General features: G+C 32.6%; 3 protein-coding genes across 3 annotated transcripts; 2 read left to right on the top strand and 1 right to left on the bottom strand.

Moving 5' to 3' along the window:
- Window positions 1-18: 18 nt before the first annotated feature.
- On the top strand, window positions 19-5,911 carry LOC128191922 (vacuolar protein sorting-associated protein 26C-like). The gene is made up of 9 exons (XM_052864294.1): window positions 19-115; window positions 1,706-1,852; window positions 2,080-2,229; window positions 2,734-2,820; window positions 3,481-3,555; window positions 3,651-3,731; window positions 4,371-4,467; window positions 4,757-4,882; window positions 5,186-5,911. Exons 1-9 carry the CDS (start codon window positions 62-64, stop codon window positions 5,266-5,268), a joined length of 900 nt encoding a protein of 299 aa, XP_052720254.1. The 5' UTR covers window positions 19-61; the 3' UTR covers window positions 5,269-5,911.
- Window positions 5,912-7,542: 1,631 nt separating this feature from the next.
- LOC128191923 (haloacid dehalogenase-like hydrolase domain-containing protein 2) lies at window positions 7,543-11,614 on the bottom strand. Its single transcript, XM_052864295.1, has 7 exons — window positions 11,302-11,614; window positions 10,623-10,831; window positions 10,214-10,298; window positions 9,788-9,870; window positions 9,280-9,413; window positions 8,369-8,432; window positions 7,543-8,038 (listed from the first exon to the last, which is right to left on the bottom strand). The coding sequence occupies exons 1-7, from the start codon at window positions 11,451-11,453 to the stop codon at window positions 7,935-7,937; spliced, it is 831 nt and encodes a 276-aa protein (XP_052720255.1). The 5' UTR covers window positions 11,454-11,614; the 3' UTR covers window positions 7,543-7,934.
- Window positions 11,615-11,627: 13 nt separating this feature from the next.
- Window positions 11,628-22,745, top strand: LOC128191915 (uncharacterized). Its single transcript, XM_052864287.1, has 9 exons — window positions 11,628-11,805; window positions 13,778-13,962; window positions 15,307-15,419; window positions 15,634-15,713; window positions 19,427-19,616; window positions 19,910-20,011; window positions 20,576-20,704; window positions 20,831-20,927; window positions 21,495-22,745. Exons 1-9 carry the CDS (start codon window positions 11,750-11,752, stop codon window positions 21,602-21,604), a joined length of 1,062 nt encoding a protein of 353 aa, XP_052720247.1. The 5' UTR covers window positions 11,628-11,749; the 3' UTR covers window positions 21,605-22,745.
- The last annotated feature ends 1,137 nt before the right edge of the window (window positions 22,746-23,882 follow it).

The following is a 23,882-nucleotide window of genomic DNA, read 5'->3' as shown; positions in this document are numbered from 1 at the left end:
TATTCTTACTTTTATTTTAGTTTAAGGCGATGTAGGGGGTACCGAGTCACATGACTACAAAATGGCGACGCTAGACATCAAATTGAAAAAGGCAAATAAAGTTTACAGAGAAGGGGTAGGTTAAACTCGAATGCCATTTTCTGTCTCTGTGGTACATAAAGTTCTAAAAAGGTATAGATCTTGGTATATCTTGAATAGTATTCCCTCTAGATGTATATAGAGAGGTGGACAAGCATCATTTGAACATAGTTGAGGGTTGTGCCTGTCCACATCTCGAAAGAGAATACTTGTATAGAAGCCCATGGATCCCTTTATAATATCACACGTTTACCCAGAATCAAAATAGGATCAATCAGTATAATGTCACAGTTTCTGCTCTTTATATATATAAAGATTTCATGAACCTTTAGGCGCCTTTCATTCACAAGATTTTGCTCTTAAGCATGTCTTTATCCTTTCTCAGAAACGCGTACCTGTATTGTTAGTAAAGGTAGCTGCATGGCCATCACAAAGCACTGGCAAGCACCGGGATCATTGAACAACATGATCAATGAATGTGTGGTCAAAGAAAAAAGTTCAAACTTTGCTCATTTAACCCAATGTATATTTTGCAGTCAGAGTCAGACCAACATTTCCCAATAAATTGCATATGGGTTCCGATTAAGTGTTCTTGCAGGAACCAGTTAAGATGTATTGCAAAAACATCATGCATTGAAAAAGTTTCACATAAATAAAGCATCCTACTGCTGGTAGATCATTCTTGAGTTAATCATGAAGGCAGACAACACTAAACTTAATTGCCAAAATGAATTCTGATATCATAATCAGGGTAAAAAATCTAGTATAATCATAGTATGACATTGTATCAGAAATAACTCAACTGATAATTTTAATTAAAGTAAGTTCTCCTCTTAATTAGATCAATACTTGTGGTATTGTATTTATACTACTGTGTAGAATCGCACATAAGAAGGCTGTGATTGATGTACCATTGGGGCCGTGAAAGCACTGTAGGTCATCAGCCCCCTACACCACATCATGCAAGTTTTCGATCAAATACTCCTCGTTCATACATGTGAGATTGTTTTCTCTTATAAATATAGGTTTTCTTTTCACAGGAAATGATTTTAGACGAAAATACATTGCAGTATAAGTATTCGAAATTTTTAATAAAACACCCTGAAAATAATATGTGGCGCCTACCTTACCTGCATATTGTCAAAGCGTTTGAGCTTTTCCAAAGATATTTCAACTCCCATTTTACTAGAAGTAGTTTCTCGATAATCACTGTCTTCCATGCAATAATTTTTGTCAACAAAATTGATTTTTATTAAACATAATAATTAAGTCTTTGAATACTCGATGACCTACTTTCACCGCTTCAAAATCATGACCCCCACACTACATGGATCGCGGCCCCTTTATGTGCGATTCTACATTGGTGTAAACTGGAGCATAAAATTATTTTTCCAAACCCCAGAAAATTGTAATTTATTTTGTTATCAATTTTTTTCTCATTGACATATTGTATCCAAATAAACCATGGTAATTTGTTAATTTATATCCATGTATTAAAATGAAACATATGTACCTGCAGGTTGTTCATTAACTTTCTTACTTGCTTCGCTTGCTCGGCTGCTGGGCAAAACAAAGTAAATGTTACTATAATGCATATTTTAGCAGAAATCATACTTTTTCTTACCAGGAACTAGTGAAGGGGGCAATATGTGTTGATGCAGGAAAAAGTGAGATAGCACATCAAGGCATCACCTTGGTGATGGAGGGATCAGTAAACTTGCAGCTCAGTGCCAAGAGTGTAGGACTCTTTGAGGCATTCTACAGTTCACTGAAGGTTAGAATCAGAAATTGCAGCTTATAATTTAAATTACCAGTAAGTCTCATGTCTACTGGATTTTCTGTTAATGATAGGTCTAATGAATGATATTCTTAAAGAGCATTTTTTTTATTTTAATGTTTATCATTTTACCTTAAATTTTGATTTGAATTAGGAATGTAAATTTATCCTGAAAAAAAAAATGGGAGTAATATTACCGGTAATTATTATTTTTACACTTATAGCCTCTTCAGCTGATAAATTATTCCTTGGATATAGCTAAGCCTGGAAAACTTCCTAGTGGTAGAACCGAAATTCCCTTTGAAATTCCATTAAAAGCAAAGGGTTACAAGGAACTATATGAAACTTACCATGGAGTGTTTGTAAACATACAGGTAAAAGGATTATATTTTTGTACAAAATATCATAAACCAAACTTTGAAAGCAAACTTAGAAAAATTTGAGTTTTTTGTGTCAGGGGCACATGGTATTAAAAAAACCCATTTCAAAAGTACGGTTAATTGATTTTTTTCATAGTTAAGATAATTCATTGTGCATAGATATAGTTAATGTATTCATTATTTTAAACATACATATGTAAAAGCATAAATGATATGATGATTTATGTTACATGTAACTTTATTTAATATTTCCAATGAGAAGATTGAGCCTTTAAGTTTTTGTGTAATATATCCTGTGGGAAAAAAAAAGTTATGAGTCCATTAATTTGTTTGACTTATCAGAGTTTGATATTACTATGTCGTGAGTATGAAATGTTAAGAATGTTACCAGGAAGCCTAAATAAACTTGATTTGCTATATATATTCCCTTATATCCTTGTTCATATTTAAAAAATGTACAGTTATTATTACCGATACATCTATTACCTTCTATTTTAGTACTCGCTGAAAGTTGATATGAAGAGGCCCCTACTTGCAAAGGATCTACAGAAAACCTGTGAATTTATTGTAGAATATTCGGACAAGGTGCGTACAAGTGTACAAATGACTTTATATTTTTAACCGGGTTTTCCAACTGAAAAATCAGGTTATTAAAATGGTGAAAATGGCGGGCGGGCGGGCGGGTGGCTGCCAAAAGGGTACCCTCATTGTACGGATAACTCCTCCTACAGTTTTCAAGATAGGAAGTTGTTCTTTTGCAGATCAATTGTACATATATCACAGGTGTGCATATTGCTAGGATTTTGATTTCTGATAATTTATGAAAAAAATACCAGCTTTTGTACTTAGTCATTTTTTGGCAAAATATTGCATATAGGGTACCCTAATTGTACGGATAACTCCTCCTACAGTTCTCAAGATAGGAAGTTGTTCTTTTGCAGATCAATTGTACATATATCACAGGTGTGCATATTGCTAGGATTTTGATTTCTGATAATTTATGAAAAAAATACTAGCTTTTGAACTTAGTCATTTTTTGGCAAAATGTTGCATATACATGTAGGGTATTCCATTTCACTGGATAAGGGTTGACATGGATTATTGATACATATATGCATGCAGTTTTCATAAAAGAAAACCCGGTTTGCTGTCACATTGACAGCTTTTCACTTGTTACATTATTGATGTGGAACTTGATAGATGCATGTATATTGACTGTGTTGTGTTTATGATTTGAATTCACAGGATAAAGCAGAGAAGGCAAAACCCAAGCCTGTTCAGTTTACCATATCCCCCGAGACGTTAACAAATGTAAAAGAAGTAAGTCAAGCAACTTATAAATAAAAGCAGAATTTCTCTTTTGTTCTTCAAGAGAAAACTTTTTTTTTAAAATAGCTAGGTCTTGCATATTTTAGAAGCAGAACGTGCCAAAGTTCAAAGTCAAGGGGAAATTGGAGTCAGCTGTTTTATGCATCACGAAACCACTCAAAGGGGAGGTAAGATTATCTGAGAATTTAGTTTTAGTGTTAATAAAATTATGATTTTATCTTTCAGTCCATGTTCTAATATAACATGATCATGCATTTATTCCATTATATGATAAATTTGTATTATAGACTTAATTTGCAGTAATTAAAGTTGTGACCCCCCACCTTTTTTGGAAACTTTAGACAATTGATGTTACGTACAAGCCTTTCTTTTCATTCTCTGTACTGCCTGTTATACAAAGTATATGATGGTATGAAAGAGGAATCTCTAATTAGAAGAAACATCAAGTGTCTATACATGTACATATAGTGTGTATATACATGCAATGTAAATATATAATGTTAATGACACCTGCATGTATTTATAATGATGGATGCACAGGGGTCAAGCCCTTGGCCCCTGTGGATGGATGTACATGTATTTTGCAGTAAACATTCCAGCAAACTCACTTAGAAATGAATATATCTTTCTATATATGCTTATAACCAATCATAATTGGTTGTCGTTTACATTTTCCTTTAAGCTTGTTTTACTGTAAATTAGTCATAGTCACCAATGCAGTTACCACATTTTTGCTGTTTCAAAAAAATGTACAAGTACTTGCAAGAATATGAAAACACCTATTTTACACCAAGTTTTATTGACAGCTGATGGTAGAGCAGTGTGACACACAGATCAAGTCCATAGAGATTCAATTAGTGCGGGTAGAAACATGTGGATGTGCTGAGGGATATGCTAAAGACGGTCAGTTATTTACCAGATATATTGTAGAGTGAATGATTATTGCTTCAATTCCAGTAAGTTTTGTGGAAAGGATTATCATTACCCGGCAATATAAACAGGAGTTATCAATCTGCAACACCAGCCCCTAAAAAACTAATGATTTTTTTTTAGCAGTACATTGCTTCCCAGGGTTTTTTTTTCACAGCTAGTAGTATATAAAGTACATGTATTAATTGAATTACCTTTGAATTTGAAAACTTTTTCCAATGCTGAGATTTGTTGAATGAATACACTCCTGTACTTTTTACAGCCACAGAGATACAGAACATACAGATAGCTGATGGTGATGTGTGCAGGGGAATCTCTATACCCATCTTCATGATCTTCCCTCGTCTCTTTACATGTCCGACACTTTCAACCAATAATTTCAAAGTTGGTAAGTATGTGTGTTATTGTTTGTAAATTATAAAGGATCAATTGTCTATTACAATTAAATTGACCTTTAGGGTCAGTATTGGTTTCTGTCTTCACAAATCTATCTCCAATGTTGGTCAATTGAATTGTTACATGTATTTGCAATAGATCCTTTTCTGGATTTTGTATATTATATATAGGTAGACAAGGGAACAATTAAATGAAATGAAGCATTCTCTGCTTTATTGGCTGCATGATGGTCTGCAATGCCAATTTGAAAGAAGTACGTGTACTTGCATTTTATTCTGATTGATTTTACTTTCAGATTTTGAAATCAACATAGTAATTGTGTTTCAAGACAATCATTTGGTGACAGAAAACTTTCCTATCAAGCTGACAAGGTTTTAGAGAGCTAGGGTAGAAACCTAGAGATATATGGCCTCACAAACAGGAGTATATGATATTGTACAGCAACAGGATGAACTGGATTTCACTTCCATACATTCAGAACAGCTCATTCATAAAATAAAGTATCATTTAAGGTACCTCACTACACCCAGACTTATACTTTTTAAGACACTACGTCACAAGATGGCGATTTAAATGTTTTGTTAAACTGTTTATATTGTTCGATTCGGTTGTATATCTGGTCGTAGCTCACTTGTTAAAGTAACCGCAGATCACGAGTTCGAATCCGCCTGGAGCTTTTGTTCATGTTCACTGAATTAAATTTTCAAAAGTGTAATTTTTAATCCAAAATTGCACATCTTTTGCCTATTTGACTTAAATACTTCTTATCCAATATGATATCTATCATAATCAGGTAATTTTCTACTGATTTGAGAAAATATTTCAAGGTGTAGTGAGCCACCTTAACGGGAGATAACTTTGTGTCCAAAAACCCATGTAAAGCTTGAGTATTGATGCAAGGACATGTATCTTTTATATTTACACAATTGTGTATATGTAAAAGTGTTTATGTAAAACATCTGAAATGTATACAGTGCAATATTTATTTTATGTATAAAATAATAAAAAAAAATCATGTATATTTTGGTGCTTAAGACGTTTTATTTTTCAAAAGCTTGTGTGAGCTCAATAATTTCAAATACATGTAGTTTGTGTGGAAATAGCTCACAATTAATGATTTCCATATTTCTTGATTATTAGCTCACCTGGGTGAAAGCTCAAGAAATATCATAACCTGCATCTACATATCTGTCTGTCCTACCATCTTAAAATATTCAACATTTTCTTTCAAACAACTGGGCCAATGAAATATTGTATAATGAAGTCTTCAAGTTTGTTTTTATTGATAGCCAGTCCTTTTCTTAATGGAAGTGATTAGGGAATAATGAAAATAGAAAGGGGGATGCAAAAAATATTCCTCTTAAGAACCAAAAAAAACCAGTAATATTCCTAGATAGTACTACAATAGCTTTATTTTTATAACAGTCAACCTTGTTTCATGTATCTTGAAGTGAACAGGACTGAAATTTTGTTTCAAGAAATTGAAAACTGTTTTCTTTTGAACATATTTTATTGACTAAACAAAAGGATCAGAAACAAGTTCTAACAACTTACAAGTTCCTCTCCTTAATTAAGGACTGTGCAATTCAATTACAATTGAAAACTGTAGTTGGGACTATCAAGTTTCTTCAACATATTCATGTTATTCAAGAATTTGGTGATATAAAAGTTCAACTGTATGTAATAGATTAAAGTTTGAACTAACCAAGCATCCAAGCATATGATCCTCTAGGCAAATACTAGGCTCAGGTCAAACAGATGACACAACTGGAGAGGGGGGGGGGGGGCAGGGGTGGATTGTTCCAATTCAACAAAGGTAATTGAATGAAAAAATTATTAACAAAGAAAAAGAAGACTGTTATTTGATAAAGTAGAAAGATAAGTTGAATATGTTTTATTTTGTGGACACTTTAATCTATGTGGTCAGTGGTAGGTATCTTCTGTTGGGGTACAATTTTACATTTACATAGAAGTGCATAAAAAAAAGACTTAATTTTCTGTGATATTACGATGTAAAGCTATGATGAAGTATCAAGTTTATTTTTATTATCATAAGTGCCTTAAGAATAGAGAGAGGCCTACATTAGGGTGGGGTCCAATTTTTATTATTTACAAATTATTTACAAAAAATAACTCATCAGACAATCATGGAGAGAATGATCGTTTTGAATTATTTCTGAAGCAATAGATACATGTATTACTCTTTCGCAGGTACGTATACCAGAGAGGGCTCACTATTGCAGGGTTCCGTAGATGTGTTGCCTGCTCGGACATTATTGCGCAATGAACCATGTGGCCCATGGGCCTATTATATTTTTAAAATAGCAACATGTATTGTCATTCAGGGGTCAACTTTACTATTTAATGAAACCAAATGGTCTTCAAATGGTACATGTATATGTAGGAGCTAAGAAACAAAATAACTACAACATAATGTGTCTCACATGAACCTTCATGTATAATTGCAAGGTAAACAAAAACAATTATCACAGAGACATCCTTAAAAATACTCTTTTTTATATGTTTAATTCATAACTGAATGTAAACAAAATCTCTCTCTCTCTCTCCTCTCTCTCTCTCTCTCTCTCTCGCTGGAGGAAATGGTAATATACTTGGATTGTTAAAACATGTACCAGTATACAGAAAACTCACTACTCCAGATACATGTACATGTACTTGAAAACTTTCCATTTACATGTACTACTTTATTAGATACATACATACTATTTGTATGCATTCAAGTACTGCATGTAATTTGCTTTGCAACATCATCAGCCACTTTAAAAAGATCTACTATTCCCCTGCTCATGAAGGCATCCTCACTGTCTTGCCAAATAATATGCTGCTCTCAATGTTCATAAATACATGTATAATGATCAGAGCTCTGGACTAGAAGAACAAGTTAGACCTCTCCTTCAAGTAGTAAACAGATTAAACATGCAAATAAACAACATGTAGATACTAATTATGTGCCAATTTTTGCAGTTCACATAAGAGTGGTCTTTTAACTTTATAGTAGATTTATATAAATAAATCTCCTCGTGTCATGACGAAGTGGATATAATTTTATCAACTGCCTCTGAAAAGTTTCTGACAGTCAAAAATGGCTTTGGATCAATTTTGTCTTCATCATTGGGTCTGTATTTTCCTGAAAAATAAAGAAAACATGAAAAAAGAACATTTTTTTTAGCTTCCAAGAAAATTGTTCAAAAAGAAATCATAAAACACTAAGTCTTGAATTAATTGATTAATTGGGTCATACATATATTAAAAATGTACGTGTTTTTGTTTTTTTAGACGTCTAATTGAATAAGCAAACCTTGATATTTAATCACAGAAATAATAAATTTGCTATGAAAATATGATACTACTGCTTTAATTATTGAGTTTGATAAGTAGTAAATTCAAAACAAAAATATTAAAAGATGTTGCCCCCCCCCCCAAAAAAAATCATATCAATAATATGAATTGAGCTTACCAGTCTGTACAAGGATACCCAGCATTCCACAGCCCTGTGCTCCATGGATGTCATCTTTCACATCCTGAAAAATTTATATTAATTTTAAGTTTTTGATAAAGCCCCCCATTCCAAACTCCCCTTTCAAAAATGTCTCCCCTTGACTTTTACATCAAACTTTTTTATACCCATAATTCTTGGAGATCAAATAATTTTTTTATATGAAAGAAGCAAATTTGCCAATACCGTATATCAGGTTTTTTCCGCGTGTATCCAATTTCCGCTTTGTTCGTGACAATTTCCGAATCGCGGAAAATAAATCAGTGTAAATTTGATACAAAGTTTTGTTCTTGTTATTGAGTCCTCGCTTTCCTAAAAAAGGAAACGGGTAAGTCACAGTACCCATGAACTGTGCTCAGACAGTTTATTAGAGGTAAATATAGCGGGATGGGAGGACAATCACCAGATAACAGATGTGTTACAATTAAGCCTCGATGTTTATTTAATAATCCATTAACATGCTAATTTAAACAGTCACTTTTCTTGCGTAAACCGATGTCTAATTAAATGTATACATGATCAGCTACTAATGTATGTAACGGTACATGATCTACTGATATTTGACTGTATGCGACTCTAAAAATATTTATCAATAATTATTTCACATTAAGAAAATCGTGTAAATGGTTTTATTGTTCGAATTTTTCATAATAATTTAGTGTGACAATTTAAATACGTTTTCCCTCTTACTTCGCAGATTTAAACAGTCAAGAATTATATTTTAACTATATGACTTGAAATAGTGAAAATTTGATTTGCGTAAATTTTATAAACCGTTCTAGGTTCTGATTCGCGGAAAAAACATGACGCGGAAAAAACCTGATATACGGTATTATTATAACACATTGTAATAATAAAATTCAATGAATTACATCTCCAATCATAATGCATTCATTTGGATGACACTGGAACTCTTCAACAGCAGACAGGAAAAATGCTTTCTCTGGTTTTCCTACTACTTCAGCCTTACAATCTGCTGCATATTCTAGTCCAGTAACAAATGGTCCTAAAAATCATAAAGATGCAATAATTATCAATGGTATCAATTATTGTAACTGAAACAATTATCTATCAATCAGACATCCTTAAAAATACTCTACTTCATATATTTAATTCATAACTGAATATATAACCTTAGATGTAAACAATCTCTCTCTCTTTCTTTAACTAGAATTCTCTCCCTTTCTCTCTCTCACTATCATTGTATCTTCAATTATCAGGTATTGCAAGGATTTTTCTGGATTATGTAGATTGAATTTGACTATACTTGAAGTTTTTTTTAAAAAAATATAAATACAAATACACACTTTTTAAGACAGAGAGACTGACATAGCATAACAAAATAACAAATGACCTTTAAAGCATCAAATCAAACATTACCTGGACCTAAGGATAACCCAGAACCTGTTCTGTAGTACCTGGTTTTGTGTATGGCTATAAGAGGGGCCCCATCCATCAAAAGTCTAAAAGTAATGTGTTAAAGACAGTTTATCAACTTATTTTCATAGCATCAAAATCAAAACTTGCTGACTTTTTTAATCATCATAGGTTTAATTACTGGTATTTACATGTATTGTTGCTTGAGCAGTCCCAATATTAATACATATATTATTTTCTGTCAAGATCATATTTTACATATTTTTTTTATTTTATTGTGCCTTTCATTTGACATGCTGTTCAGGAGACACTAAGTCTTTGGTTTATCTACTACCTCAGTCTAATAAAAAAAATTACCAAATTAATTCTTTTTTTAAAACTAAAGAAATTGGGAGAGGGGTTATGTTCTCTCAACTAATATTCCCTTACCTAAATGCTTGATTCAAGGTGTTGTACTGAAACTTTTCTGGAGCAAGTCCAACAACAACTGCATTTGCATTCTTTGTTTCAATTCCTTACAAAAAGAAATTAAGCAATCTCTTTCAATTTCATTATTTATACTATATTTAATAGTTGAATATATTTCATATAAGTTTACATGCATAATATCATAACGAATGCTTATAAAATATCACCTCATTTGAAACTCTAGTCAGTTGCTCTACCAACTGAGCTATCTGGTGCCAGTATTCCGACCGGTCTGACCGTCACACATCAGACCTCTTGTACATTTTATGATCAATACATGCATGCATGTATTACTCCAGATGATTTGATTAAAAATTTTATCTAAAACTGGAAAATATATAGTTTAAGTTATGAATTGATGCTTACCTACCTTTGAAATCCTCCAGAGATCTGTCATCAACCATCAGGAGAGGTCGGTAAGAGTTTTGTTTGATCAATTTCACAGCAGCAGTTAAAGAGGTGAAAATTTCCCTGGATTCAATATCAAATCCAAGATTCCTCAACCTCTCAAACAAAAGTCTTTGTGATTCTTTTGTAGTGTTTGTAACAAATTTAACATTTAATTTTGAATTCCGCAACCTGTAAAGGTGAAAAGGTAGGTCACAAGCCATGATATATATTGTTTATACAAATAATTTACATGTTCATGTACCGGTACCTATATGCAGCCTATTTCTTAATTCATTTGATTAATGACATTATACATATTAAATATTACATATATCATATTATTAAAAGGTTGACTGGTGTGAAATTTGAACAACAGTGCAAACTGTATGTACATGCAGTCAAACCTTGTTATCTCAAACTTAATTACCATGAAACTTCTACATGTAGTTCATTCAACCAACATACATATGTAGGTGTTATTAAATATTGAGTTGATCATGGTAAAAATACAGTTATCAGTTGTAGAACTCATGTGAACAAGTTAAAGTTTGTCAAGTTCTCTTAAATTAGTATCACAAGTAGCTTTATCAAGCTATTTCAAGTGTAAAGAGAAATCTTAAAGAATAGAATTGAATCACCGGCCAGTTTTCATATCTTGCCTTTTCAAAGCTTCCACCGATCCTGGAATTTCTTCATTCTCAATATGAAGCGTACCACTCAGGTCTACGAGGATTGTTTTGATTTTGTGTTCCATTAAACGTGTAGTATGTCGATGTCGATTTATACCGTTATGAATGAAGATGCTGTACATACGGACGCCTGTGTGGACTTAAGTTACTGAGATTATCTACAACCTTTTTCGAGGTTGTATTCGTTGTAATTGTTTGGGCTATTTGGTTTCACCGTGTCCTGTACCTGTAGTATATTTTTCACCGCTGACATTCCGATTCGTATACAACCAGTTGTGCTTTGCCCTCTCCCGAAAAATTAAATCGGGCTCGGTAGTCAAATAACGCATGTTGACAGAAAACAACTTGCAGCCGGTGGTCACGGGAAGTTAAATCAGCGGAGTTATGTGAAGGAACCGTAACATACAAGATACCAAATATGCTGTCGAGGAACCTATTGTCAAGACCATTAATTCTCTCTATACAGCCAAAAAGGTAAGGATGTAGGATTTTGTAATTGACTTACGTCAGTTACGAGGAAATTCGGGATCATGAAGTAAATCCTAATTTTACAGCACAAATGATAGAGTTACGGAAATTTTGTGTTTTTCTTCCTCAAATTCTGGCTGCATATCTAAGGAAGGTAGTTTTGGACGAAATGAATGTATTTCCAAACATCATGTACAATTTTTCAATTCTAAGAAAAAAAATCCTCATAAACTTTTACTATACAGATGTCGTCATTAGTGATTCTATTTCTGCTCATAATTTAACATACTTCACTTTCCAAGGTTGGTTAGCGTGTTTATGAGAAGGTCTGAGGTAAGCTTAGCAATGACATCAGTAGTATTTTTTCTGATAAATTTAGTGTTAATAAATAGTAATTTCCACGTGCCCATCATTTGTGTAAAAAGAAAGTTATATATCAGCCCCAATTTTGCACAATTTTTTGTGCACTATAAATTGCAGGATTTTAGCAATTGTAAGCTAGGAATTGATACACTTTTTGCAAATTTATACATAGCAAACTTAACTTAAAAAATAACAGGTAATCAACAAGGTGTCAACTGTGCTACCAGTTATTACTGGGATTGTAATTGCTTCCGATTCTCATTAGCAGAGTTTATTAACAGAGACAGGCTGGCCAGATGTGGAAATTTTAGAAATACACATTAGAAAAATGACAACGGGATACTAGCTAGTGTCGAATTGACACTCTGCAGCAAAATATGACAATATACTAATAAACGGCTTATAAATGGAAATAAGTATTGGAAATATGGCATTCCTTTTTTAATCACGTATGAAGTTTTTAAGCATGGAAAATACACCACCAAAGCCAAAAAAGAAAAGGTATGTCTGCAAGTACCTAAATTCTTGGAAAAAGGAAGCAGAATTCCAAGGTTGGTTAACAAAAAGTGTGAAAGGCGAAGATCATGCTTTCTGCAGACTATGTATGAAAAATATAAAGATTCCAATTCTTAGTAAAATTGCTCAGTCTATGTGCTGTATCCCAAATAGCAATGCAGATTGTGAGAGGGTGTTCTCCCTTGTGAGAAAAATACAGACAGAACAAAGAGCTTCCATGGACAATCAGACACTATGTTGTCTTCTATGTGCTAAAATAAACTGTTAAGAGGAATGGCATCAAGTGAAACCTTCTAAGGACACTCTAAAACTGACTAAATCAGCAGCTTACAATTACAATAAAGAACATTAAAGTGTATGATTTGTTATTTCTTAGTTATCAGTATGAACTAAAAGAATGCGCGATGATTTTTTACTATGAAAAAAGGTCGTCGCGTGTTTTCTCCCCCCAAAAATATTTGGAATGTTGACAGGTATGGCAAAGACCTTTTTTTTGCTTGTCAAAATTTTTAAAAAGTCTAGCCTTCCCCCCCCCCCCCTTTCAATTTGTTTCTGACGCCACTGTATATTTTTGTTGAAAATACTTGTTTTGAATACTTACAAAAGGAGTTAACTAAATTCTTTCTGTTTCCAAAGTGGAAAAATCGACTCCCCCATACTCTTTGTCGACTCCCCTGCGTTAGGGGTTGTATACAATGACTGAGGTAAATTTACTATATTAGAAAGTAATCAACATTTTTGTATTTTAACTCTTTAAATGAGTGTGTGAATGTCATTTCAAATTTGCCAGTTTAAAGTATATGTAAATACTACAAAATTTAAGCGCAGTAACAACTTTCAAATGTCGATTGCCCCTTTCTCGCATTTTTGGACATTTTCATTTGGACAATTCTGTCCACCGTTTAAATGCCCAGTAAACTCGTATGTTTATTACTTCTTATAAGACATATGAGAGGGTTTTGGGCATTTGCAACAGCTTATTCCCCCAGATTCTTTATGCTCAAATTCAAAAGAGTGAGTGCTATGGAAGGTAGAAATCTTTCATTCATTACCAGCCTTCATGTTGAATATTAAATTTGTATTTTTTTTTCCATTACAGCACTAATGTTCTGTATATTCCTCATCAAAATGACCAGAATAGACAGAATGCAGTTTGCATTAGGAGATACAATTCATTTGTTGAAAGTGTAAAGAATGTGTTTCACAGAGGGAAAACTATTTACTTGAAGTTTCTAGAAAAGCGTTTCCCCACACTCTACGGTTACCAGATGCAGATACTAAATGGTACGTAGCTAACGTTTTGTAACATGATACTGTATACAGGCTTATTTTCACCTTTCTTCACCTGCAAAAGTTGTGTTTAAAGAGATAGTTCGAGACAATGGAATTCTCACTTTGACAACAAGGGCAAAAGTGGAAAAAATAGAACGGTGCGAATATTTGCCTGTATACATTATATTTACAAAGCATCATATGAGGCTGTGATCATTATTAACTGCCTGTAAACGGCTATGGACACAACAGTAACTTTAAAATTACAAGGGATATAGTTTCATTATTATAAAAATATACACATTTGTAAAACTTAATTATAGATTGAATTGTGCCCCTAGAGTTATTCTCTTGAGATTATGAAGGCATACCCTGTTTCAATTTCTCAGAGAGAATAGAACCTGAGCATCCATGACTTGAAGTTCTGTTTTCAGTTTTTACTGTTAGTGGTCTGACTGGGTGTATGATGGTTTCTGTAATGTCACATGGTCACAGTGGCTGGGTGTGTTCATTTAAGAAATAAACAACGTTATTTAGTGAACATGGCGTTATGAATAGCAATTGCTCTGTTGGCATATTCCATGATGCGCATCATGGAAAATATGCCAGCAGAGCAGTTGCTATTCATAACGCCATGTTCACTAAATAATTGTTGTTTATTACTTATGTTTGCATTTTACCACTTGCAAATACCTTGTCTTAGCGAAGACCTTGACATTTAGCTATTGCATCAAAAATAAACATTCAGACTGTAATGTATCTTTTTAATTCACATAGATTTGTTAACAGAATCAATGATATGTTATAACAGAAATTCCTTTAAAATGTTATTATAAGACATGTTTGAATTAAATACATCAATTTTATGGAGTTGGAGATAAAAACATGATGTATCGTATAGTGCTTTAAATCTATAACGTCATGGAAAAGTATACGACGTCACACCTTTATGACGTCATAGTATGCAGACAGAGCAATTGCGATTATAGAAAAAAAATTGAAGTTCCTGCGTATGGACTTACAGTGGGAAAGAACAATGGATATGCAAATATTGTCATATAAACATTTATAAACAAAGTCATTTTCAAAATTGTGTGTCTTTGTGTTTGTCTACTCAGAATCTTTTATGAAGTTTTGTAAAAGTGTCAACTGAAATCATTTTTTTTTGGTTCAATAGTGTTTTGCAGGTTTACTCTCAGACTGGTTTTTAAATTCAAGCAGATAAAATGTTGATTGTTCTTTCCTAGCTGAGTTTGCTATCAGTTTCTCCTATGTCTCTGCTGATGATTCAATAATATACTTACAATTAAATGGTTCACTATTTAATGAGTATATTGTGATATTAAATATTTGTAGGTGCACTGGGTCTTAAAAGAGATGCATTTATATGGGCCAGAATGGTTGGAGAAATGAAAACTGGTAAAAGACTGAGTTCATACAGTAAAACACAACTCATGGCTTACCTAGAGGTCAGGAACCATCACTGTAACTGATGATTATAATAATATTGTGAAGCTTTAGAGAAAATTTGGAGATGACAGACCTGCTAACCACATTATTACAGAAAACCTTTTATTCAATACTCGTAACGATTGCACAATGCTACAGTTCTGCAGCTTAAGAAACAGTAAAAAATTTATTACTCTAGTTTTCAAATTGCAGTTTTGTTAACTTCATTTACAGATATCACAACAGAAGATCAAAGCAGTTCCAATAGTATTCATCACTATGTTGCCATTCAGTGTGATGTTTTTACCTCTTTTGTAAGTTGATAATTTACACAATATTTTACTAAACTGTTAACAAGGTCGGGTCTAATTTGTTCTGCCCTAGATTTTTGAATGAATTTTTTTTACATGAATTTCTACTGATATAATTATTATTTTTAGATAAAAAAATAAGACATTTACCACGCTGTTTGTTTAAGGGGTCATCTCAAAGTTTGTTAATTTTTAACATAGGACTCTATGGGATTTTGCTTGAAATGTATCAATTTTGCACATTTTGCACATTTTTTTAAAATGTCTGCCCTAGGGATTTCTTTTTCTGTTCTACATATGAAAGTTATTGCTAAAAGGCATCAAATGGTCAAATAAAAAACCCTTTTACCTCCTGGTTTGTTCCAGGGGTCTTATCAAAGTTGTTTTTTGTGTGCCCAATTTCCCAGATTTGTGGGATAATGGCTATTTTTTATTTGACAAAAGCTGAAATGGTGATCTTTATAGTATTATTAAAACATTCAGACATATTTAAATAATAAATAAATATATAACATCACATATTAAGGGTCATTAATATAAAATACAAATCGGGTTTAGAGGGCTAGGCTTGCTGAACCCTCTTCACGTTTTCAACCCGAGCCCAAATATAGCTTATACTTCGAGACATTTATGTTTATTCCACAATATAATATCGTTTTTACGCATCAAACGAGCTATTTTCAACAAATTTTGCTGAATATCTGCAGTTGAAACTATCACGCCATGCCGTCAACCAAGCAAAAAGATGCTCTTCTCTATATGTTGTTTTATGATTTGTTTACATTTTTAATATTTAATGTATTTTGATGGCCGTGGTAAACAAATGATTTTTAGCTCACCGAGACGAAGTCAGGGGGAGCTTATGCTATACCCTCGGCGTCGGCGTCGGCGTCCGGACCTGGTTAAAGTTTTTGTTGCAGGTCCTGTATCTAAGCTATTACTTGTCCTATCTTCACCAAACTTGCATGGATGATGCATCTGGACCTACTTATGGACTTGAAAGACTTGGATGCTGAATCTGAGTCCTAAATTTCAGATGCTGGAGGAGGTTAAGGTTGTTGGACCAGGTTAAAGTTTTTGTTGCAGGTGCCCTTTGATAGCAATATCTAAGTTACTGCAGGTCCGTACTTCACCAAACTTGCATGGATGGTGTGTCTTATGATACTGATGCACCAGACATGCTTGAGTGCTAAATCTGAGCTATAGGTTTCGGATGCTGGAGGAGGTTAAGGTTTTTGGAGCAGGTTAAAGTTTTTGTTGCAGGTGCCCTTTGATAGCAATATCTAAGTTACTGCTGGTTCATACTTCACCAAACTTGTATTGATGGTGTGTCTTATGATACTGATGCACCAGGCAGGCTTGGGTGCTGAATCTGGGCTATAAGCTGCAGATGCTGAAGGAGGTTAAGGTTTTTAGAGCTGGTAAAAGTTTTTGTTGCAGATGCCCTCTGATGATTATATCTTAGTTACTACTTGTTCTAACTTCACCAGACTTCCATGGATGGTGCGTATTATGATACTGATGCACCAGACAGGCTTGAATGCTGAATCTGAGCCATAGGTTTCGGATGCTGGAGGAGGTTAAGGTTTTTAGAGGTGGTTAAAGTTTTTGAAACAGGTGCCCTCTGATGATTATATCTTAGTTATTACTTGTCCTAACTTCACCAGACTTCCATGGATGGTGCGTCTTATGATACTGATGCACCTGACAGGCTTGAATGCTGAGTCTGAGCCATAGGTTTCAGATGCTGGATATGGTTAAGTTTTTTGGAATAGGTCACATGTTTAATAGATAATGGTACTTTTTCAAACTTGCATAGTTGATTAAACTGTAATATGAATGAATCACAGAGGAAGCTTCAGATGCAGAGCTTGATCTCCATTATCAAGGATGCTAAAAAATATATCTTAGTTATTACAGGTCCTAACTTCACCAAACTTGAATGGATGGTGTGTCTTATGATACAGATGCACCTGACAGGCATGGATGTTGAATCTGAGACAAAGGTTGCAGATGCTGGAGCAGATTAAGGTTTTAATTGCTAGTGCCCTCTGATGATGATATCTTAGTTATTACTAGTCTGAACTTCACCAAACTTGCATGGAGATGCGTCTTATGTATACTGATGCACCTGACAGGCTTGAATGCTGAATCTAAGCCATATGTTTCGGATGCTGGATGAGGTTTTTGGAACAGGTCACATGTTTTATAGATGATAGCTTGCATAGTTGATTTAACTATATTATATATGAAATGCAGAGGTTGCTTCAGATGCAGAGCCTGATCTCAATTATCAAGGATGCTAAAGAAATCTCCTACCTCACTCAAACTTGCCCAATAGATAGATGTGTTTTTTGATAAATGATATAACATGATTCCTATGATATAGTATTGTATGGTATGAAACAATATCGTTTAATATGATACAATATAATATCTTATGTAATATTATAAAAAGTTATATGATACGATATGATATTGTATCAATTTTTTGATATTTTATGTTATGATATTGTATCATGATATCGTTATATATAATATTGTATATTATGATACAATATTGTATAATATTATATTGTATTATTTATTTATTATTTTATCACATGATACTATTACATAAGATATTGCAAAATATAATATTGTATCCTATGATACAATATTGTATATTCTATAATATTGTACCATACGATATTGTATAATATGATATTAGTTTCTGTTATATAGAATTATATCACATGAAATTGTATAATATGATACTATAATATTATATAATATCGTATCATACGATATTGTATAATATGATATTGGTTTATAATATGATATATTATCACATGAAATTGTATTGTATGATATTGTAAAATATATTATTGTATCATATGATACAATATGTATAATATAATATTGTATGATATAATATTTTACTTTATTACATAATATTGTATCATTTGATATGATACAATGTTGTATCAAATTATATTGTATCATATGATACAATATCATATTATGTATAAAAAATGATACAGTATGGCATACAATATCATACTATATTATACAATATAATATCATATGTTTCAATGTTATGATGTATTATGTAATATGATATTGTAATATAATACTATATTGTTTTATATATTATGATATTGTATTATGTAATCAAATACAATAACGTATAACAAAACAATGTCATATCATAGGTTACAATATCATATCTCATCATTGTTTATTATGGTATGTTATTGTATTATATGATATATGTTGTAAATATGATAGGATGCAATACTTAATTTTATATTATTGTAATGATTAACATATGAACATATGATTATCATACAATTTTTTAACAGATGATATACGATATTGTGTCAAAACAGAATCCATGAATATCCAAGATCATAAAGTATGATTTTCATTTAATATGATAAAGGTGGTCTCATAAAGGTGAAGTCTCATAAGGGTGATGTCTCGTCTCGGTGAGCTTTGTAATCTGTGATTACCTATGTTTAGGATTTTATTTTTAACTTGCTTCCAGTCAATTTCTCAGAAACTACCACTCTGGGACAAAACTCAAACCAATTAGATTGGATTAAAACTTTAGTTTTGCTGCAGTCCTTTTTACTTCCAATAATCCTGGAATAAAGCAGACAGGAGATGATGTATTACTGATATGATAATATTCACCATACAAGTTCCTATTGTTTTTTTTGAAATTTGTTTAGATTTAATTGGCCTGGTATTTTCCTGACTTCTCACTTTATGTCCGAGGCCCAGCGAACGAGTGTGGAGCTAGATAAACTGGAACACAAGTTGATTTACTGTGAGCGAGTGTTGGACGATTTTGCTTTAAAAGTTGAAAAATTGCCTACCCATACACGTGCCAGGAAAGCTGCGGAGGAAATCATAAATAAGGTTAGTGATTATATAAAAATGAAGTTAAACTTTGAATTCTAAAGAAGATTCCCCTAGTAGGAACTCAATTTTCCTGCAACAAATTTTGATATTCCTTTCCTTTATTTATCATCAATACATGAACATGCCTTGAGAATAGCAATTTTATATTTTAACCTTTTTATGTTCAATTTGAATTTTTAAAAATAGATGGTTTTGAAAAATTTAAAGGTATGCAATGTATGCAACTTGTTACCTTTTTTTTTCAAGTAATACATATATCCATGAACTCTGTTTTTCTTAATATTGTACAGATGAATGATGGAACTAGCATTCGCCCAAATGAAGTTATTAGCATTGCAGAAATGTTTGAAGACAGACGATATAGTATGCACAATATACCATATAGATACAGAGTATGTAAATTCTTTTGTGTATTTATATATATACATGTAACTTTCAAACATTTCTTTAAAACTTTTATTTTTAATGCTTCAATAAACATTAATGCTAGACCATTGAAATATTATTCTGTGAGCAATAATTTTTTAAACTCTACTCTGAAATGTTGGGGCATTGAATATTTTTACCCATTTTATATAAGTTTACATACCTATTTCTATCCTCCAAAGCATTTCAAATATTACTGCATAGTTTTTACAAATTAGTGGAAATATACTTGATTTTGAAAATGATCCCTATGAATAAAATTTGATAGCTGGACTGGATTTTCTATGTTGTAAAAATTAATAGAAACTAAAATCTACTCTTTGACCTAGGCTTATAGAAATAATTTGTTTGTGAAGTTATATAAACAATAATAATAACCACTACCTTTATTTTGTATATTAACTGGCATAACACCTTAGTTATTAATGATTGTTTAGGTTTTTCTGCCTAGGTTATGATAAAAAAAAACCATAAGGTTGTTTTACTGCTTTATTGTTGCATAGTGCATACACTGTCAGTGAATCTTTTAGATGCATCTAGCACACTGTAATGAACTTAGGATCAAGAACATGACAAAAGATTCTCAAATCCAGTTCCTCATCAACAAAGCAATGGCCACAAGTGCACCATCAGCATTAACCGACTCCGAACTGAAATGGGTGAGAGATAACCGTACATGACAATACTCTGAAAAATAATCCATATTTAACAGGTCTTGCATTGTATCAAGTACATGTACCTGCATATGATGTTAATTTTCACATCTTTCTTTTATCTCCATTTAGGTTTGCTTTAAACATGGAGTAAATCCAACTCTGATGACTAGAAGTGAACAGTTGAACTTTTTGAACAGATGGAATGAATTTTCTAAGTTTATTAATGGTATGTATATACATTCAGTTTTTCAAAATATTATATTATGAAATCAAGTTACAAAAACTATTATGTTTATTGTGAACTACACAGAAGCTTTTAGCAGACTGTAACTCCAGAAAAGTTTCTGCAAATTGTTTTTACTGACCCTTGTATATTCCGATTGTGGTAGGTAGAGATTAGACATTACCACTTGTGATTTTAATGAGAGAGGTAGTCATTGAAGTAAATTATAAGTGATGCAGCTTCTGTGTGGTTGACTATATGTCAAAGTTGAAAGGAATAAAATTTCAATGAAAGGAATTCATTTAAGAATCTTAAGTTTGAAATTTTTGAAAATTATATTGGTCACATTAATGTTTTGTACTATTAAATAATAATAATAAAATTATGAGGTTATTTTTCATCGATCATTTTTGGGAATATAGATGTAGAACAATTTGAACCTTTTATACACATATTTTTTATTTCATTTTCAATACAAAAAATCATCAAAATTTTGTTTACAAGGTTGAGATAAAATGTTTGTTGATGACTTTTGCATCTAACCTTGACTGTATCCTTCAATCATTTCAGAGACCCATATTCCTTTACTGCTTCATGGTGTTGTGTTCCTTGGTTACAATCACCCAAGTAACAGGAAAATGAAAGAAAAACTAAAGCTCAAATGGAAACGGAAATCCTGAATCTAATTAATTGCCTTAAATTTTTTCAAAAATTGTTTTTCCATTAAGTGGACAAATGCTACATGTACAAGTACTAGTTTCTAGTTGGTTTTGCAGACAAGCATAAGAACTTTGTGTGTATAAACAGTTCAAGCAACGTTCATTTTCTCTTTTCTTAAGGAGTCTGGTTGTAAACAATGGGTACAGACTTTGACCATATACATGTAGCTTATTAAATTTACTTTAGGTATCTCAGTTAATATCTTGTCACAATAGATATCAGACTTGGATTTAGAGGGAGGTGAAAGGAGGTCCAAAACAATTATCCACATCAGTTAATTCTTTGGACAACCCCTTCCCCTCCCTCCAGGGGGAAAAATTTTCTAGATCCACACAATCATCACTAATAATTGGTTCCATTTCCATTCTATACACATCAGAATATAGAGGAAATACATTGACTTTCACTTTAATTGAGGAGTAATATGTAGCTTTGACCATCTTGTCTCCTTAACAGCTTGTTTTTTTTTTTTTTACCGTAATGTCTCGTGTATAATACGCACTCGTGTATAATACGCACCCCCAAAGTTGACCAAAAAATGGCGAAAAAACAGCAGGTCCTATGTATAACACGCACCCAAAAAATGGTAAAAACAACGGCCGCCATTTTCCCCCAAACTATCGATGTTTCATGTTAATTTTATAATCCATGCGCAATTTCTTTCATTTTGAGATCGGAACATAGCACAGACGATGAAAATCGACGGCCGCCATTTTCCCAAATAACTATCGATGTTTAATGATGATTTTTTAACCCAAGCGTAATTACTGTAATTTCGTGATCGGAACATGGCCTAAGCGAAATTAGAGTCAAAGTTCTTACACTTTTAATTAAAAAGGACGGTACGATTTACATGGGCGGTATCAAATATCATTTGACACTTCGTAAAGAGTTTCTTACAACATCGGAGAAGTAGAAGATCATCATACGTAGAGAAGAACGGCAACCGAGCTTAGTGCTTAAAAGTGATAATGTTTGCAGACATAAACCAGAAATTATTTAATTGATTAATTATAGTCAAACCCTATGATTGTTGTTTAAATAAACATTGTGAAGAAACGTTCGTATGTCGTATATCGTCATTATCAAGTCGTACAAATGATCGATGTAATTTTACCAGTGTCTATGTAAAGCAATAACGTTTAACTGCATAAATGGACACAAAGTAATTAAGTTTAATAAAATCAGAATAATTGCTTATCTACATGCACTTGAAAACACCCTGTGAAGTCCGACACCAGAGAGGTGCATGCTTCTGACACCGGAAATTGTTAAACAAACATTGACCACGCGCCGAGTCAACAGGTGGCTGCTTACGTAATGGCGAATACACTGGCGATATTTAAACTTGTTTGATGCAAGAAATAGTGTTAAGAGAGGATAAATATTTCAATACATGGGGAAAAAAATTAAGAATAAGGTATTTCTGATGCAGTAAATTTAGTATACACTCATTCAATTTGCATAACACGTTATATCGGCAGTCACTACTCCCGTGGTATCAAGAATCACGGCTTGAAAAAATGGGGTACAATTTTGGTCTTATGTATAACACGCACCCCCCACTTTTGATCAAATTTTGGCCGAAAAAAAGTGCGTGTTATACACGCGACATTACGGTATATAATTTTATTATTCTAATGGCATGGTGTAATGCTATTTAAATAACTGTAGCATATGTTACCCTCTTCCCCTTAAAAAAACCCACAGTATTACATGTTCTTTTTTAATTTGATGCAAACTCATCGGTACTGCGTTAATTGTATTGATATGTTGATAAATGTTTTTATTTTATATTCATATTTTATGAATAAATAACGCATTTTGATACATTTTTTGTTTATACCTATTGCATAGGAGATGTATGTATGTGTGATAAAGTATTGGAGAAATTTCTTTGCCTTTGTCTTTTAGAGTCCATTTGTGATCACATGTCGCACAATGTTGACATGAAAAATGTATATCCCAAATATAGAGAATGTGACATTAAGGTGCTTTACCAAGACATTTTACTTTAGCTCATATTACCACTAAGGGTAATTTGTTAACCATCCTAAAAATAAGATATCTCCTATTTTACTTATTCGGCAGAACAAATAGCAAATCATTCTATGATTTGATACAAGAAATTATGCTGTATTTTGTCCCCAAAAATTGTTATCTGATCACTCCATGCACTCAGTGTTGTCCTACATATACATGTTGTAGCTGTAACAGTTCAAAGCAAGGTTGTCTGAC

Source organism: Crassostrea angulata, chromosome 7 (genome assembly GCF_025612915.1).
Source record: "Crassostrea angulata isolate pt1a10 chromosome 7, ASM2561291v2, whole genome shotgun sequence".
Classification (NCBI taxonomy): domain Eukaryota; kingdom Metazoa; phylum Mollusca; class Bivalvia; order Ostreida; family Ostreidae; genus Magallana; species Magallana angulata.
This window is presented reverse-complemented; position numbering and strand designations above follow the sequence as displayed.

Bases quoted from the DNA above. Each gene is read 5' to 3' on its own strand.
- LOC128191922 (XM_052864294.1), top strand. From the start codon at position 62: ATGGCGACGCTAGACATCAAATTGAAAAAGGCAAATAAAGTTTACAGA. The intron at 2,821-3,480 runs GTGCGTACAAGT...TTGAATTCACAG, and splicing joins TTGTAGAATATTCGGACAAG to GATAAAGCAGAGAAGGCAAA. The intron at 3,732-4,370 runs GTAAGATTATCT...TTTTATTGACAG, and splicing joins CGAAACCACTCAAAGGGGAG to CTGATGGTAGAGCAGTGTGA.
- LOC128191923 (XM_052864295.1), bottom strand. From the start codon at position 11,453: ATGTACAGCATCTTCATTCATAACGGTATAAATCGACATCGACATACT. The intron at 9,414-9,787 runs GTAATGTTTGAT...TATGATTTTTAG, and splicing joins TGGGTTATCCTTAGGTCCAG to GACCATTTGTTACTGGACTA. The intron at 8,433-9,279 runs GTAATTCATTGA...TAAATTTTTCAG, and splicing joins AATGCATTATGATTGGAGAT to GATGTGAAAGATGACATCCA.
- LOC128191915 (XM_052864287.1), top strand. From the start codon at position 11,750: ATGCTGTCGAGGAACCTATTGTCAAGACCATTAATTCTCTCTATACAG. The intron at 15,420-15,633 runs GTCAGGAACCAT...CTTCATTTACAG, and splicing joins AACTCATGGCTTACCTAGAG to ATATCACAACAGAAGATCAA. The intron at 15,714-19,426 runs GTAAGTTGATAA...AAATTTGTTTAG, and splicing joins GTGATGTTTTTACCTCTTTT to ATTTAATTGGCCTGGTATTT.